Source organism: Manis javanica, chromosome 1, assembly GCF_040802235.1.
Source record: "Manis javanica isolate MJ-LG chromosome 1, MJ_LKY, whole genome shotgun sequence".
Classification (NCBI taxonomy): domain Eukaryota; kingdom Metazoa; phylum Chordata; class Mammalia; order Pholidota; family Manidae; genus Manis; species Manis javanica.
The window spans coordinates 116,201,076-116,214,953 of record NC_133156.1 but is presented as its reverse complement, the minus strand read 5'-3'; the positions used below and the strand labels follow the sequence as shown (position 1 = coordinate 116,214,953).

Genomic DNA, 13,878 nt, shown 5'->3' with positions numbered 1-13,878 from the left:
GCTTTATGACCTTGGACATCATTAAACCTCCCTGGGCTACAGTTTCTTGATTCCTAAAGAGGTGATTAATGGTACTTGATGCAAAAGATTAACACTTAAAGAACACTCCAAAAAACACTTGGGTAAAGAAGAAATTGGAACAGCCTACTTAAAAAACTAAGACCACAAGAAAACACTACATATCAAATACTGTGAGATGCAGCCAAAGCAGTACTTAGGAAGTTTTAATTGCAGTTTTTAAAGAACAGTAGAAAGCGTATTTCATTATCTAATATAAGGCAAGAAGAACACACATTAAGAGGTTAAGAGACTTGGCCAAGGTCACAAAGTAGTAGTTAGCCATAGTCTAGATCTAACAAATGGCCTGATGCCCCTCTGACTCTATGTTAGGTCTACTTACTAGCTGTGGTGACCTCAGTCAAGTAACTTATTCCCATGTTATACATACTTTGACAGAGGGGTGAAGCATGATAGCCTGCAATCACTACATGTGGATGAAATAAAAACACGTCAAGTATTTAGCATCACCTGGCATGAAGTATATAATTTTAATTAATTAGATCTTTTCATTTTTAATAGTTTTCTTGTTCATGAGAAACACTGTACTATATACTTCTCATCAAGGAAGACCAGTTTCTCCTGATGTCACATATGTGTATCTGGTACCACATAAGCCTTGAATTCAGAAATTCTACTTTTCCTATTATTGTCATTGCCATTTTTCCTTTACTTTTAAAATTACCACCATGATTTAAAGACAAGAAGTTCTATAAGGCTTGTTATTAGTGTTTCCTACTTCCCTACTACACCTCAATTTTACTCCTATAGGCAACCACTTTCAATTCTTTCTGCTAAAAAGGTTTTAACTTCTGTGTCTCCATGCTCTGTGATTTTTCAGTTTAGACATTACTTCTTACTGCTTTCCCACAAAAGAAGAGCATTTCTTTTCCACTCTGCTTAACCCCACCACATTCCACTATTTCTCAAACTCTCCACCTGCCCATATGGTTATACCATGATTTTTATTTATTAGTTTTGTGTCTTTTAAAGTTGATTATAGTGAATTCTCCTTCTTGCCCAACATTAATTTTTTGTTCTTTGTATACTTCTCATCAATTTATCGCTAAACTCGCTTATAAATTTCTTCTTAGTATCTTCAAATATGGCAAGTATACTCATCTTGTAGGGAAATTTTTCTTGGAGCCTTTTGCCCTACGCCAGTAAGCCTGACTGCTCTAGGACCACTAGACTTGTGGCTAGGGATCGCCTTTCACCATCACCTGGATGATACACTTAGCCTCAACTGTAAAATTCCCTATGTATTAGTACCTTTTCTATTTTCAAGCAATCTTTTGTCTCTCTCATTCCATCCCTATCCTAGAGCCTGTTGGAGATTCTGCATTATAAATCAGGACAATTCTCAGCTTTCCCTACTGACTTGTAATTCAAAGTTTTTAGATCTACCACTTACACCCCTGCTTTCTAGTCTCTAAAACTAGTACTTTTCTCTCATTTCCCCATCTCAGTCCTGATGAACCGCTGGACTCTTAAAATCCCCTTAGTATTATTTCAGTGGTATTTGGAGAAGAATCACAGTTGAATATGTATGTTTAATCTGTCATTTTTATAACAGGTCTTCTTCCATTAGTTTTTATGAATAAATTTCCTTAATGAGACTTCAAAGCTGTTGGTAAATCTGTGTCTCACTGACTAGAGTGTTAAAACTTAAAATAATACTGAGTACATATTCAAAGAATTAGCTTTGAGACAATCGCAGAAATTGTAGTTTGTCAGGTACAACCCTTTCATCCAGCCCTGAGGAACTATAACGAAGCAGCCAATTGAAGAGCTGAAACTAAATAGAAGAGAAACCAGAAAAGCATAAGTATAATTCCTGTTTTCTTACCTCATATTCCTTTTCAATCCATTTAGAGGCTGAAAGTAGGTATCAAGATAAACAGAGCAGTCCTATCTTCCTAAAATCTCAAGCATTTCCAGAAACCTGTGAGTTGGCTAGGTAATACAGGGGGGTCTACTAACAATCAAGAATCAACTGGAAAAGCAATGAAATGAAACACTAGGGAGGATTTTTAAAAAAAAATCACTATCTGCTACCAGAATCACCCTTCCACATATCCCAATTCTGAGTTGCTCTTTCCGCAGTCACACTGAAGTTTATATTCCTGTTCATCTCCTACTCTGTTTTTGGCCAGTCTCACACCTTGATCTTAAATTTGTCTTCACAATCTAGTGTTGTCTATTTTCCCCCCTTAAAATAGCATTAATGAGTCATCGACCAATACGCTAGGGTCATAACTAGAAGAAACAATCTAGACATGAGACTTCCAAGGAGCTAAGATGTAAATCCTTGAAAACTGAAATCAAGACATGTAGCAATGTTACAGACTCAAGACAGGGTGTTTTGTGGTCTTTTTTTAGAGACTCATTTATGAGACGAGAGACAAAAATCTCATGATTTTTTTCCTCCCATACTCAAATAATGCTATATAATTCAAGGTTTAGGAGAAAAGACTACAAAATATTCAAAAATAGGTACAATACTTACAACCTTCCTCATAAATGCCCAACACTCCTTCAACTGCCCGTACAGAGCCTTGGCTACACAGGTGAATTTGCAGTTTGGTTCTAGTCCTGGATCCCCAACTACAGGAATTTTATACAGACACTTAAAAGTTCCCATGAACCATGAAAAGTTTATGAGTGTAGACGTTGGTGAACATTAACCTGGTCTCCCTCAAGAAGCAACCCAGCTACCATCCTCAGGCTTTAAGGAAGCTATCTAATGATCACCCTCTGCTATTTGCCAACCTACCTGTTGATAGATGAATTCCACAAGTTCTTGCAAAGCGTCATCTGTTGTAACCCAACCATTAAGGGTCTCTGCAAACTGTTCAATTTCAGTTTCAAAACTGCCAGGCTGCTCTGTAAGATGATTCAAAAAGTCCTGAACATATTCTGATAGAGTGGGATAATCCTCACAGCCATCCTCATAGGATTCCTGTAGATAAAAGTTAAAAAGAAATTGTAACCCATGCAACTGACTAAAATAAACATGAGGCAGCTTTGAGAGTCTCTAGCACAAATGATTTTAAGGGTCCTTCAACATGATGAAATTTGTTATTTTCTTCAATAAAATTAAGTCCACTGAGCTAGCCTTCTTCCTTGCCCAGTAGCCAGAATGCCATATATAACAGCAGGGCTCCATCTAACTATAGAGGGAATGTTCTTCTCATCCCTGGTAGATTTACAAGACAGCTAAGAGAGAAAGTTTAAACCAACATTTCAGTATACCAATATCAAAATTAATGTTTTGATCTATTTATGGATAAAGTAAGATTTAGGATTTGCTTCAAAATGGGAAGGGAGGGGCCAAGGATTTAGAAATAAGAATGGCCCCATGTAGCTAACTCTTGAGACCACAGGGATTCACTATACAATTCTCTATATTCCTGTAAATATTTGACAATTTTATATTGAAAAGAAAAAAGCTATTAAGAATTGTCACTTGTCAATCCCCAAGGGCAGGGAAATTACACACACACACACACACACACACAGTTAAGTAACTGAAATTTCTTAGTAGTACAGTGGTAGGAGACTCTGGCCAACCATGATTGCAGCAGTAGTTTCCAGCTAATGTCTCTACCACTATCACCTTTGGCAATTCCCAACCTTTTACTTACTGGGTGGGAGGCTGAGCAGGGTGAGTACAGCAAAGGTATCAGATCAGAGTAGCAATGCTTACACTCACGATGCCTGGAAGACACCCAAAGCATTCTCAAGTTTACTTAGCAGTTATGATCTAATAAATACACTGCTTGATGAAACCCTGCTCCAAAGAGAGTCAAATAAGAAAACACAATAAAGGGTTATGACTACAGTATAGAAGAATTTTATGAAGGGGTTGAGTGCTAAAGTCAGTGAATGCACTTAAAATATTCCCCTTTAGGAAAGCTCCATGTTGGAGATAGACATCCAATCTTAGTGGAAAGACCAACACAGCTAATTGTTCTTCCACTGTTTTTTTTTTCCAGCTGACCACTGTTTGGAGGCCATATTGTCTAATTTTTATGTATCTCTAGATACTAGCATGATATTTAACATGACAAGTTGCATGTATTATGAGAGGCAATCAAGTAATAAGACCAACTATAGGAATAGCAGATTCATGTGTCAGTCCATATTATGCTGCATTCACTGAGCAGAAGAGCAGGTAAATTCTCACACAGTAAATGTTTGTCTAATCACACAGTTGAATGCAAATTAAATGACTACTGTAAAATAAAGATACCAATGTTGAAATTCAAATTCATTAATCATAAATATTACAGCTGTGTGACTGAGGATTAAACAAGTAAATGATTTCTAGACTGGTGACTAGCACATAATATGATACTAAGTGTTGAACAAGTTTTTAAATTTCTAGGAAAACACTGAAACTTTCCAAATGCAACAGTCATGTTGTCATACTCAGGGCAACTAAAGTGTAAAAAGTATCTAAAGAGCAGAAAGATAAAAAGCTATACTTTTTGGTTCTAGAATGGTACTAATTAATTCACTAATAAGCTAATGGCCACAAGATGCATATACAGTATATGATAAACACACAGGGCTTTCTTTCCATGCTTAATCTTACTTGATCCTAAAAAATTCTGAGGTCAGTACTACTATTCCCCTTGCACAGATAAAGAGACAGGCACAGAGGAGTTAAGTCACTTTGGTTATTCATTCAAAACTGCTTGAGTGATGAGGGCATACTAAGTGCCAAACACTGTTCTAGGTACTGGGGTACTGCCATAGCATAAATAAAGGAGATGAGGTCTTCTCATGGAGCTTACCTTCCATCATGGACAACACTATTCAAAGACTGAAATATACTATGAAAAAAATGGTCAGGGAAGGATTCTGAAGAGTTAACAACTAAACTGAGACAGAAAGAAAATAGAAAATCCAGCTATACAAATATCTGAGGGAAGATTCTATAGAGTGGGCACCAGAAGCACATAGGCCCCAAGGAGACAGGTGCTTGCCTGATAACTTTGAGAAAGAAAGGCCAGAACACAAAACTGTGAATAGGGTGGTAGCTAATGAGATCAATTAGGTAGACAGGGAGATCATGTAGGGTCCTGGGGTCCACACTGAGACTGTTGAAAGCCAGTGGGAAAACCACGGTGGAGGGGATGGACAGACACACAGCAGTTAGGGTGGGTTTGAACAAAAAAAGACCACGTACCAACTTTATCTGCACACACAGCTACTTAGAAGAACTGAGCACAGAACAAAGCCTGTACGTGTAACTTCTACATCATACTTCAGTAACTAACAGAGGCTTAAAACCCAACTTTGACATACATACAAAGATAGTCATTGCCAAAAAGCCATCTAACAATTTATCAACAAGGATCTGGTTAAACATGCTACCTTAAATCCACATAATGGAATATCATATAACTGCTTAACAAGACATGTTTACAAGCAGCAATACAGAAGTTATCATCAATGTAGTATGTTAAATGAAGAGAGAATACAGAACTGTATTTCAGTATAATTTAGTTTTTTTGAAAAGAGATTTATAGGCAATGAAAATTTCTGGAAAGTACACGAGGGATAATAGTTGCCACTGCAGTGAAGAAATGTTCATATTATAAATACTGATCCTTTACTGTAAAATTGTGAAAGCAGTTAGGCATTATAAATGCATACATTAATACACTTAACATAAGCTACATATATATGTGAATTTTACAATGAACTAGCTTAAGTTTTAATATATAGTTTAGTTTTACATACTTAAGAGTAGCGTATTATAGTGATAATGAAAAGCAGGAAGTCTACAGGTTCCAACTGAAGGTACTAATTTCCTGTTTCTATCAAATGTCATTCATTCACTTGTAGCAAGAAATGTAGTTTAGAACACCGATTTCCAGGTTTTTTAAAAAAATAAGCACAATTCTCTTTTAAGAAAATTTGAAGTCTGAAAGTAAAAAAAGTAGAGCTACTCTGAGTGTAATGGGATTCAGAACATGTCATTTTAAGCAAAAGAGGAGGAAGAGTACTCTGAACAGATAAGCACTCCAATGTGTCTGAATCAAAGCCGGCATGAATTCTTTAGTACCAGACTTTTAAATTTCAAATTTCTTCAAGTCTTCAACGTAGGGTCAAATGGCTTTCAAGCTGAAGAATATTTACATTTTTATTCATTTTTCTTAAAGGATTCTGTGACAAGAGATTAGGAGGGACATTAATTAGAAAAATGAACCTTTCATGGTAGGTACTCTGAAAACATTGTCAAGAGATGAGAGTCTAGTCCAAAGCAGCAGGAATAAAAAGGAAATTGATCAGATGCTTAGATGGTGGAACAGTCAAAATTACTTTAGTTAACTGGATTGAAAGGGGCAAGTGGGAAAGAAAGGTGAGTTCATATACCACCAAGTTTTTAGCCTGAGCAGTTAGTTATAAAGAATATAAAAATGTAAGAAGATGTTTGCAGAAGATAAATTCCTTTTTTATACTTGAGTTTGAATGTGAGATCCTCATGAAGAAGTCAAAACTATAAACATGAGCCTTGGAGTTCTGAGGAGGAATTAGATTTCATAGTTAAGAATCAGACAGATCAGCAACGGTCAGATTCTAGAAGATAGGTTGGATCACCAATGTAATAGAATGGAAAAAAGACAGAACCTCAGGGGTATAGTCTGAGGGAAGAAGGAAACATCTGTAGGATGGAAGGATGAAGAAAAAGTTCTGCCACAGAAGCCAAAGGAAAAGGTAAATGAGGAGAAGTGCTCCTAGCATCAAAGACTACAGAATAATTTCTTCAGCTGAAATTAGAAAGAAAGATGATTACAAGTCTTGGAGTGAAGGACACCATGCACAGAGGGGGCCAAATTAAAATAAAAATTGAATCTTAAATATTTAGTCCTCATAAAAGAGGAACTTCAAATAGACTATGAAGGTTCCCGTGGCACCCAGCACAGGACCTGACATACCGGGGCTTAATAGAAAAGACCTACTGTGGTCAACAAACTCCACTAAGATGAGGGTTAAGACCATAAATTTTGAAATTGCAAGAGCATCAGTAGCTCTCGTATAAATAGTATCAGAACAATAAGGGGGCTCAGTCTACAGAGGTCTGAACAGTGAAAAGTAAAGTAGTAACAACAGTGAATAATTTTACATTTTGGAGAATGCCACTACTGAAAGAAGAGCTGGGCACTAATTTGAAGGGGGATATTCTTAAGAAAAAAAGAATTTCTGAGTATGGGGGTTGGAGGAAATTCTGTCTCTTAAAAAATGTTTCAGGAATTCCTATGTGTAATTTCTGATTCTCATAGTGAGCTGTGATTAAATATTCAAGATGAATGGTTTATCAGAGAAGAAGCAATGGCCAGGAATAGATTGATACAGCATCTCACTGGTAAGAAGTCCTGGAAAGCAGATAATTCTAGCAGGATTAGAGGAAGATAAAAGAGTGTAGAGTTTTAGAAGGGTTAAGAAAGCAGAGCAAAAGACTATTATTATAAAGGCTTTTAGAAAAAGCATGCATTCTCAAGAGATCCAGCTCAAAGATACCAACCAAAATTTTCATGTGTACAACAAAGGCAGACTCAAGGAATTCCTGGAAACCATCCCAGAAGACCACTAGAATAGAGGCTCTACAAAGGCTGGAATTTTTATCCATTTTGTTCCCTGTTGTATTCCCAGACTTATGATACATATTCAACTATAGGTTGAATGAGTGTGAATACAGCTAACTTTGGATTACAGTTACCATAAGGAAGTTTCCCTCACAACAAAAATCCTATCCTAAGAGTTAGAGGAAAAGGATACTGCTGTTATGTCACTAACTGGTTTGAGAAAAACTCTCACAGACGTTTGAAGGGTAAATGATTAAGGCTAGAGAATGTACCAGAGCAGGGGTAGCAAGCGTACAGAATCCAGGTGGATTACAAATAAATGAAGTAAGCCAATCAGCAAATTGGAACTCATGCCATCTATCTAAAGGGGCTACATCTACTCAGCTCCAGCCAATTTTTGCTCTATCGAATTAAAAAGTCGTTAAGAAAAACACTGAAGGCCAAAAGAAAACATACCTGCTGATCACATGTGAGTCACAGGTTTCTAATTTGCAATCTGTTCTGGCAAACTGAGTGCAGAAGGAGCTGATCTAATTAATAGAGGATATCAAGGAGTGCCTAAAGTAAGTGGACTAACATGACTCAATACACTATTCTATGTAGCCCAGGTGTCACTTGAACTATGTAAAGCTAGCTGGTAGACAACTTAAAAAAACTGCATCCCTACTATCAAAATAGCCCAAGTCAATGTGGAGACAAACAAATGGGGAACTGTCTGTGGCTATTAGAAGGTAAGTATCCTTAACAGTTTATTCAACTACTCACAGCTCTCCAATGATTCCTTTTCCTCTGAGCTAAATATAATTTTCCGGTAAGAATTTAAGCTGCCCTCCCATCTACTTTACATGACTGATGGTCCCTTGCACTCCAAATCAACTGCTCTTTCTGCTATGCCTATCCTTTCCCCTTTTCAGCCCTGAAGTTTTTTCCTTATACAGTCTAAAATGCATGGAGTTTCTAAAACATGGCATACAGCTTTTCCATATTTTTCTTAAAATATGGTAGAAAATATAAAATATGGGAGAAAAGCCAGAAAAAAAAAATAACGAAAAAGGTGTGCCATCATTAGTCATCAGGTAAATAAAAATTAAAACCGTAACTAGATACCACATACCCACCAGAATTGCTAAACTTAAAAAACAGAAAATACCAAGTGCTAACATGGAAGCAGAGCAACTAGAAATGACATACTACTCAGCAAACACTAGAAGAGTCTGTTTGGAAAACTGTTTGTTAGTCTCTACTAAGCTGGTTACCCTATGTTCCATCAACTCAATTTCTAGCTAGAAACAAAGGCATCTACGCATCAAGACGTGGATAAGAATAGTAGTCCTTCCTATTCAATAGCCCAAAAGTAGAAGCTACCCAGGTGTTCATCAACAGACAAATGGGGCTGCAGTATATTCACACCATGGACTACTATGATTGTCACCTCCAATTACATGCCACAACACGGATTAATTTTGATGTTGAAAGTGAGAAAACATATTCGGTATGACTCCATTTACATAAACACTGATAAAAGACAACTATTGTTAAGCCCAAGTAGTACTTAACCTAGGAGAACAGTAATGATTAGAAGGGGGTTGGGGGCTTTTAGGCGCTTTATCATATTGATAATGCTTCCTTTCTTGATTTGGATGCTGGCTGCCCATATGTTCACTTTGTGAAACTTTGAGGTAGTCTTTTGTACACTATTCTACATGTTACATGTCAATAAAACTAAGACAACAAGAAAGCTAGAACTTCTGCTAAAGTAATATTATTTCTTCAACTCAGAATGGTTCGTGTCCCACTGATCTACAATTACTACAACATTTACCTAGCACAACAAATACATTTCTGTATGTCCCAACTGTGCTTTGTTGTTTTCCACTTGAGTGATCAATTTCTAAAATTCTTATATTATTAACAAACATGAATCTTAAAATTTAAGTTTATACCTCTGTAAACACTTTATCAAAACCCTCTACAATATTTTTGCCTAACAATAGTTAAATCAGAACCAGAAGCACTTATTTTAACAGAGCCCACAGGTGTACGTCACAACAATCAAAAACCTACCTCAGTTAGAGTGCAGCAAAACCACTGCTTAATTTACTGAGAGCTACCAGTGACTATTCACCTTTCTTGCTAAAATCAAATTAAAAAATCACCTTTGCCAGACCACTATTCTATAGGTTGTCCATCCATAAAGTCTGGACACAGATTTCAGTTTTATGGATTGGAAGTGTCCTTGACTACATCAAGTTTATTAGATAAAAGTTTACTTACAAGTTTCTACTAGAGATACTCTATAGATGCTGGAAATACAGTGGTGAACAAAACAGACAAGAATGTCCACTCTCAATTTAAATCTGATGTCTTGAATGTAGTAACTACAAAATACACTGCTAAATCAGTTTTGTTTCCTTATGAGTTCAATGGGCTCATAATAAAATGTTTTTATGTGTAGTACACAAAGCACCAGAATACTCTGATTAATGAATAAACACATTATTCCAGTAAACTTAACCTAGAGTTGTAGTAAAAGGGTGTACTTACTGTATAATTAGAAGAATAACCTGATGGGTAAAATTCAGGGGCGTTCACAGACAGCTTAGACATCAATACAGGCGCTACAACCACCTGGGGTTTAGCCATTGCTGACTCCAAGTTCTGCTGTGGGATATTATCTTGTGAACTAGGTGGAGCTCTCAGAGGCCGCGTTTGTTCTGAGAAAGGAAACAAAAAAGGGGTTTAGATGTGTCCATTCCTTTGTATAACAGCTTATTATGCACTGAAAATCCATCCGAGAAAGGCTGATTTTTAATAAGAGACAAGAACCATCACGAAATTTAAACTTATTGCCAGGGTATGTACAGAAACCCTGCAAAAAAGGAACAAAAGACTTGCTTTAGCTCATTTGTGAACATAACTGCCTGTGAAATGCTTTTTCTCCCCCGTTGACTCTTTTGTAAGTAGTGTGTTAAACAGGGTGGCTGCTCCCTTCTGAGGGCTGGTGAGCGGAGGCAGTTTTTACTTCCTCCCGGGACAGCACAACTCGGAGACCGCGCACTGGGCCCCTCCCCCATGCAGGGCGCACAAAGGATTCCGGCAGCCACCTTCCAAACCCCGTTCCGGGCTCGTCCCCTCCCCGTAACAACCCGGCCCTTCGGAGAATGCTTTCGGAACCCGGAGGGGCGGACGAGGCAACAGCGCGCGGGCCGTGGAGAAGCGTTGGCCCAGGAGGACGGGGTTCCCGAGAGCGGCTCCGTACCTGGGAGCGCCCCAGGCCGGGGAGGCCGCTGGGGGCCGACGGGGACCTCGCACTGGGCCCCTGGCGGCGGGGCCGTCCTGGGCTGGCGCAGCGGCGGCGGCTGCAGGATACCCGGGGCTTTGGGTTGCGGCGACAGTGGCTGCCGCGGCCGCACGGCAGGCCCCGCTCCGCTCGGGAAACCGCCGCCCTCAGGCCCGCCCCCTCCGCGGCCCAGGCCCCGGCTCCGGCCCCGACCAGCACCTGGGGCCCGATCGAAACCGTCCGACATGCTCCTCCTCCTCCTCCTGGGGCCGCTACCGCTGCGCTGCGGAGAGGACGCGGGGGAGGCGCCGCGGATCGGCTGACGCCGCCGCGCTCACTCGGGCCTCATGGAGGAGGAGGGTGACGAGCCCCCGCTCGGTTCCTCGGCGCTTCCGGCGGCGCGGACGGCAGCCGGAGCACCGCCGCACTCGCCGCTCCCGAGCGCCCGCCCCCCGCAGCTGTCCTCCGCCTTCCGACTCTCCCCCCTCCGGCCCGGCGGGGGGAGGGGGCGGCTGCAGATCACAGCGGCGCCCCGCGGCCCGGAGGCCCGGGCGCGCCCGGTGCTGCTCCTTCCGGTCGCGGCGGGCGGGCGGGCAGGCGCGGCCCAGCGGGCCAACAGGCGAGTGGCGTCCCGGCCGCTGGACAGCCCTGCCCGCCGCGAGGCCGGAGGGGGCACCTCGGCTCCCGAGGCCTGCTTGGGGACAGAGAGGGGCGCTTACCCCAGGCGGGCCCGACCAACAAGATGGTTCTCAGGAGAGAAGTGCGCGTTGATGCCAGGAAAATAAAAATAAGAGGGGAGGGGGCGTGGAGCCAGCACCAGGGTTCGCGGACGCGCCCCTCCGTGGGCGCGCAGGTGTGTGCAATGACCCGGCGCCGGCCGAGACCGGAGGACGGTCGGGAGGGGAGCCCTGGAAGAAGCTCGGCCACCTGCTTCGTTACCGGCGGCGAGGGGAGGAAAAACAAAATACACCCCCTCCCTCCCCTTTTCGATCCACAGTAGGTATTTATCACAGTAGGTGAAACCTGCTGTGACCAGATTTCAATCTCTCCCCTTTTCTCTTTTGCTCCCCAGGAATTTTTTTAAATGCACTACCTTTCATAGAAACTCCCCTCTTTATCTCCCCTATCCGTTCTATCAAATACAGTGCGACCCACAAATGCCAAGCCACTGACGTAATGGTAAGTTTTCTAGAAGCCGCATTAAATGAATACAAAGAACAGGTGAAATTAATTGTATTAGTACATTTTACTTAACCCTATATATCCAAAGTGATATTATTTAAATATATAATTAATATAAAAATATGAGACACTTTTTGTACTAATCAAAATCCAATGTGTTTTTACACTTTTAGCCCTTTTGAGGTGGGTTTAGGTACATTTCAAGCGCTCAATAGCGTCGTGTGGCTTGTCACTACCTCATTGCACAGCATAGGCATTATTTATGTGTAAATTATTTTCTCAGGCCATAAAGTGTTAAAGGCAAATGAAGGATGAATATAAGCAATGAAAAGAAAAGGAGAAAAGGTTACTGTTAGATGGAAAGATCTTCACAAATTCTAATTGTAACCGTATTTTCAGCAGGGTCTAGTGGCTTTTGATCTTGTCATCTTGAGACTCACTTCAGTTAGGAGCAAAAACAACAATTTTCTCTTCTTGCTAATAAAATATTAACGTCTTCACCTAAATGAATGAGAAAAGTGACTTTAATGAGGGCAATCATGAATAAATGATTCATGCTGTTGATGGCAACATGATGAAGTCAGGGAAAGAAGCCAGCAACAAGTGTGGTTCCTTCCTCTAGAGAAAAATGTAGGACTCCAAGTAGGTAGAAACTTGGTTTGGAACCTGGCCTTGATCCCATAATGCCTTTGTGATCCTGGGTAAGTAAGCTTCTCTGAGCCTCAGTTTCCTCATCTATAAAATAATAAGTATGTTGTAGCAGCACTGAGCATATGTTACAAACACAAGCTTAGTTTAAAAATTAGGTGAGGTAATATAACTTTAAAATCCATTCTCTTTTGTAATTGTCAGTTGCTTCTTGTGCAGACTTTTCTGTTACGTAGGAAGCACAAGTAGCATGCTCAAAAACAGAGTTATGCTGTATGTTCTGCTGAAGTAGACGTCCCAGTCCTGTCCCAGGATTTTGTTTGCACCCATCACCCTTTGTTCCCCTACAACTTTTATGATGGCCAGCACTTTTTCTACACCTGAGACTTTCTTATCTGAGGATAAGGATATTTTTTCCATGGTGACATCAGGGTGTCTTTACAGCCTCTTTTTGATAGATAAGGTAGATAAGTGAGATGTTATCCTTTGCCTTCTTCCTATTTACTATTGTGTAACTTTAGTCCTATCCTTATGGTGTATAAAAGGTGGACTTTGGGATAACAATAGCTAATATTTTTTGAGTGTTTATTCTGTGCCAGCCACTGTTCTAAGAGCTTTACTTTTCTCATTTAATCCTCACATCCTATGAAGTAGATGTACCAATTATTCCCATTTACAGAAAACGTGCCAAGATATATTACAAGGGCCCAGATCCATCTGTGGTCTGTTATAGGGCTAACTGGCAGGTGCTAGGTCTTTCAAAAAGCCAAGAGGCATCTCACACACAGACACAAATATGTGCACCATATGGGACTCTGAAGAGAATTATCAAAAAACCTCCTCCTCCACATTTATGCCTTTGTTAATGATTTATCATGAAAGAGTAGGTGCACTAAATTCAGAGAGGTTGGAAAATATGTTGTAATGTAGGGAAAGGATGCACTGTATGGAAAAGATTTGTCAAGCTGGGTTTGAAAGACATTTTCCAGGAAGACTTCCACAAACTGCCTAATCTTAGGTTTCCTTTTTTGTGATAGTTGCACCTTGAGGAAACTGTCTTGGCACTTAGCATACTGGATAGTTAATATTTGGTTTATTTGACTGTTTCCT

At 40.2% G+C, this 13,878-nt stretch overlaps 1 protein-coding gene across 4 annotated transcripts in view; it reads right to left on the bottom strand.

The window, feature by feature from the left end:
• PAIP1 (poly(A) binding protein interacting protein 1) overlaps nucleotides 1-11,804 on the bottom strand; it is a 32,322-nt gene extending 20,518 nt beyond the window's left edge. Inside the window, exons 1-3 of one of the 4 annotated variants that reach the window (XM_037023575.2) lie at nucleotides 11,658-11,804; nucleotides 10,203-10,372; nucleotides 2,834-3,019 (exon numbers count right to left, since the gene is read on the bottom strand). In XM_037023575.2, coding sequence (XP_036879470.1) covers nucleotides 2,834-3,019; nucleotides 10,203-10,301 — 285 coding nt within the window. In that variant the 5' untranslated portion in view covers nucleotides 10,302-10,372; nucleotides 11,658-11,804. Of the gene's footprint in view, nucleotides 1-2,833; nucleotides 3,020-10,202; nucleotides 10,373-10,917; nucleotides 11,448-11,657 lie in introns of those variants that run through there. The other 3 variants (XM_073236462.1, XM_017653753.3, XM_037023574.2) reach the window with 3 other exon arrangements.
• Nucleotides 11,805-13,878: the final 2,074 nt, after the last annotated feature.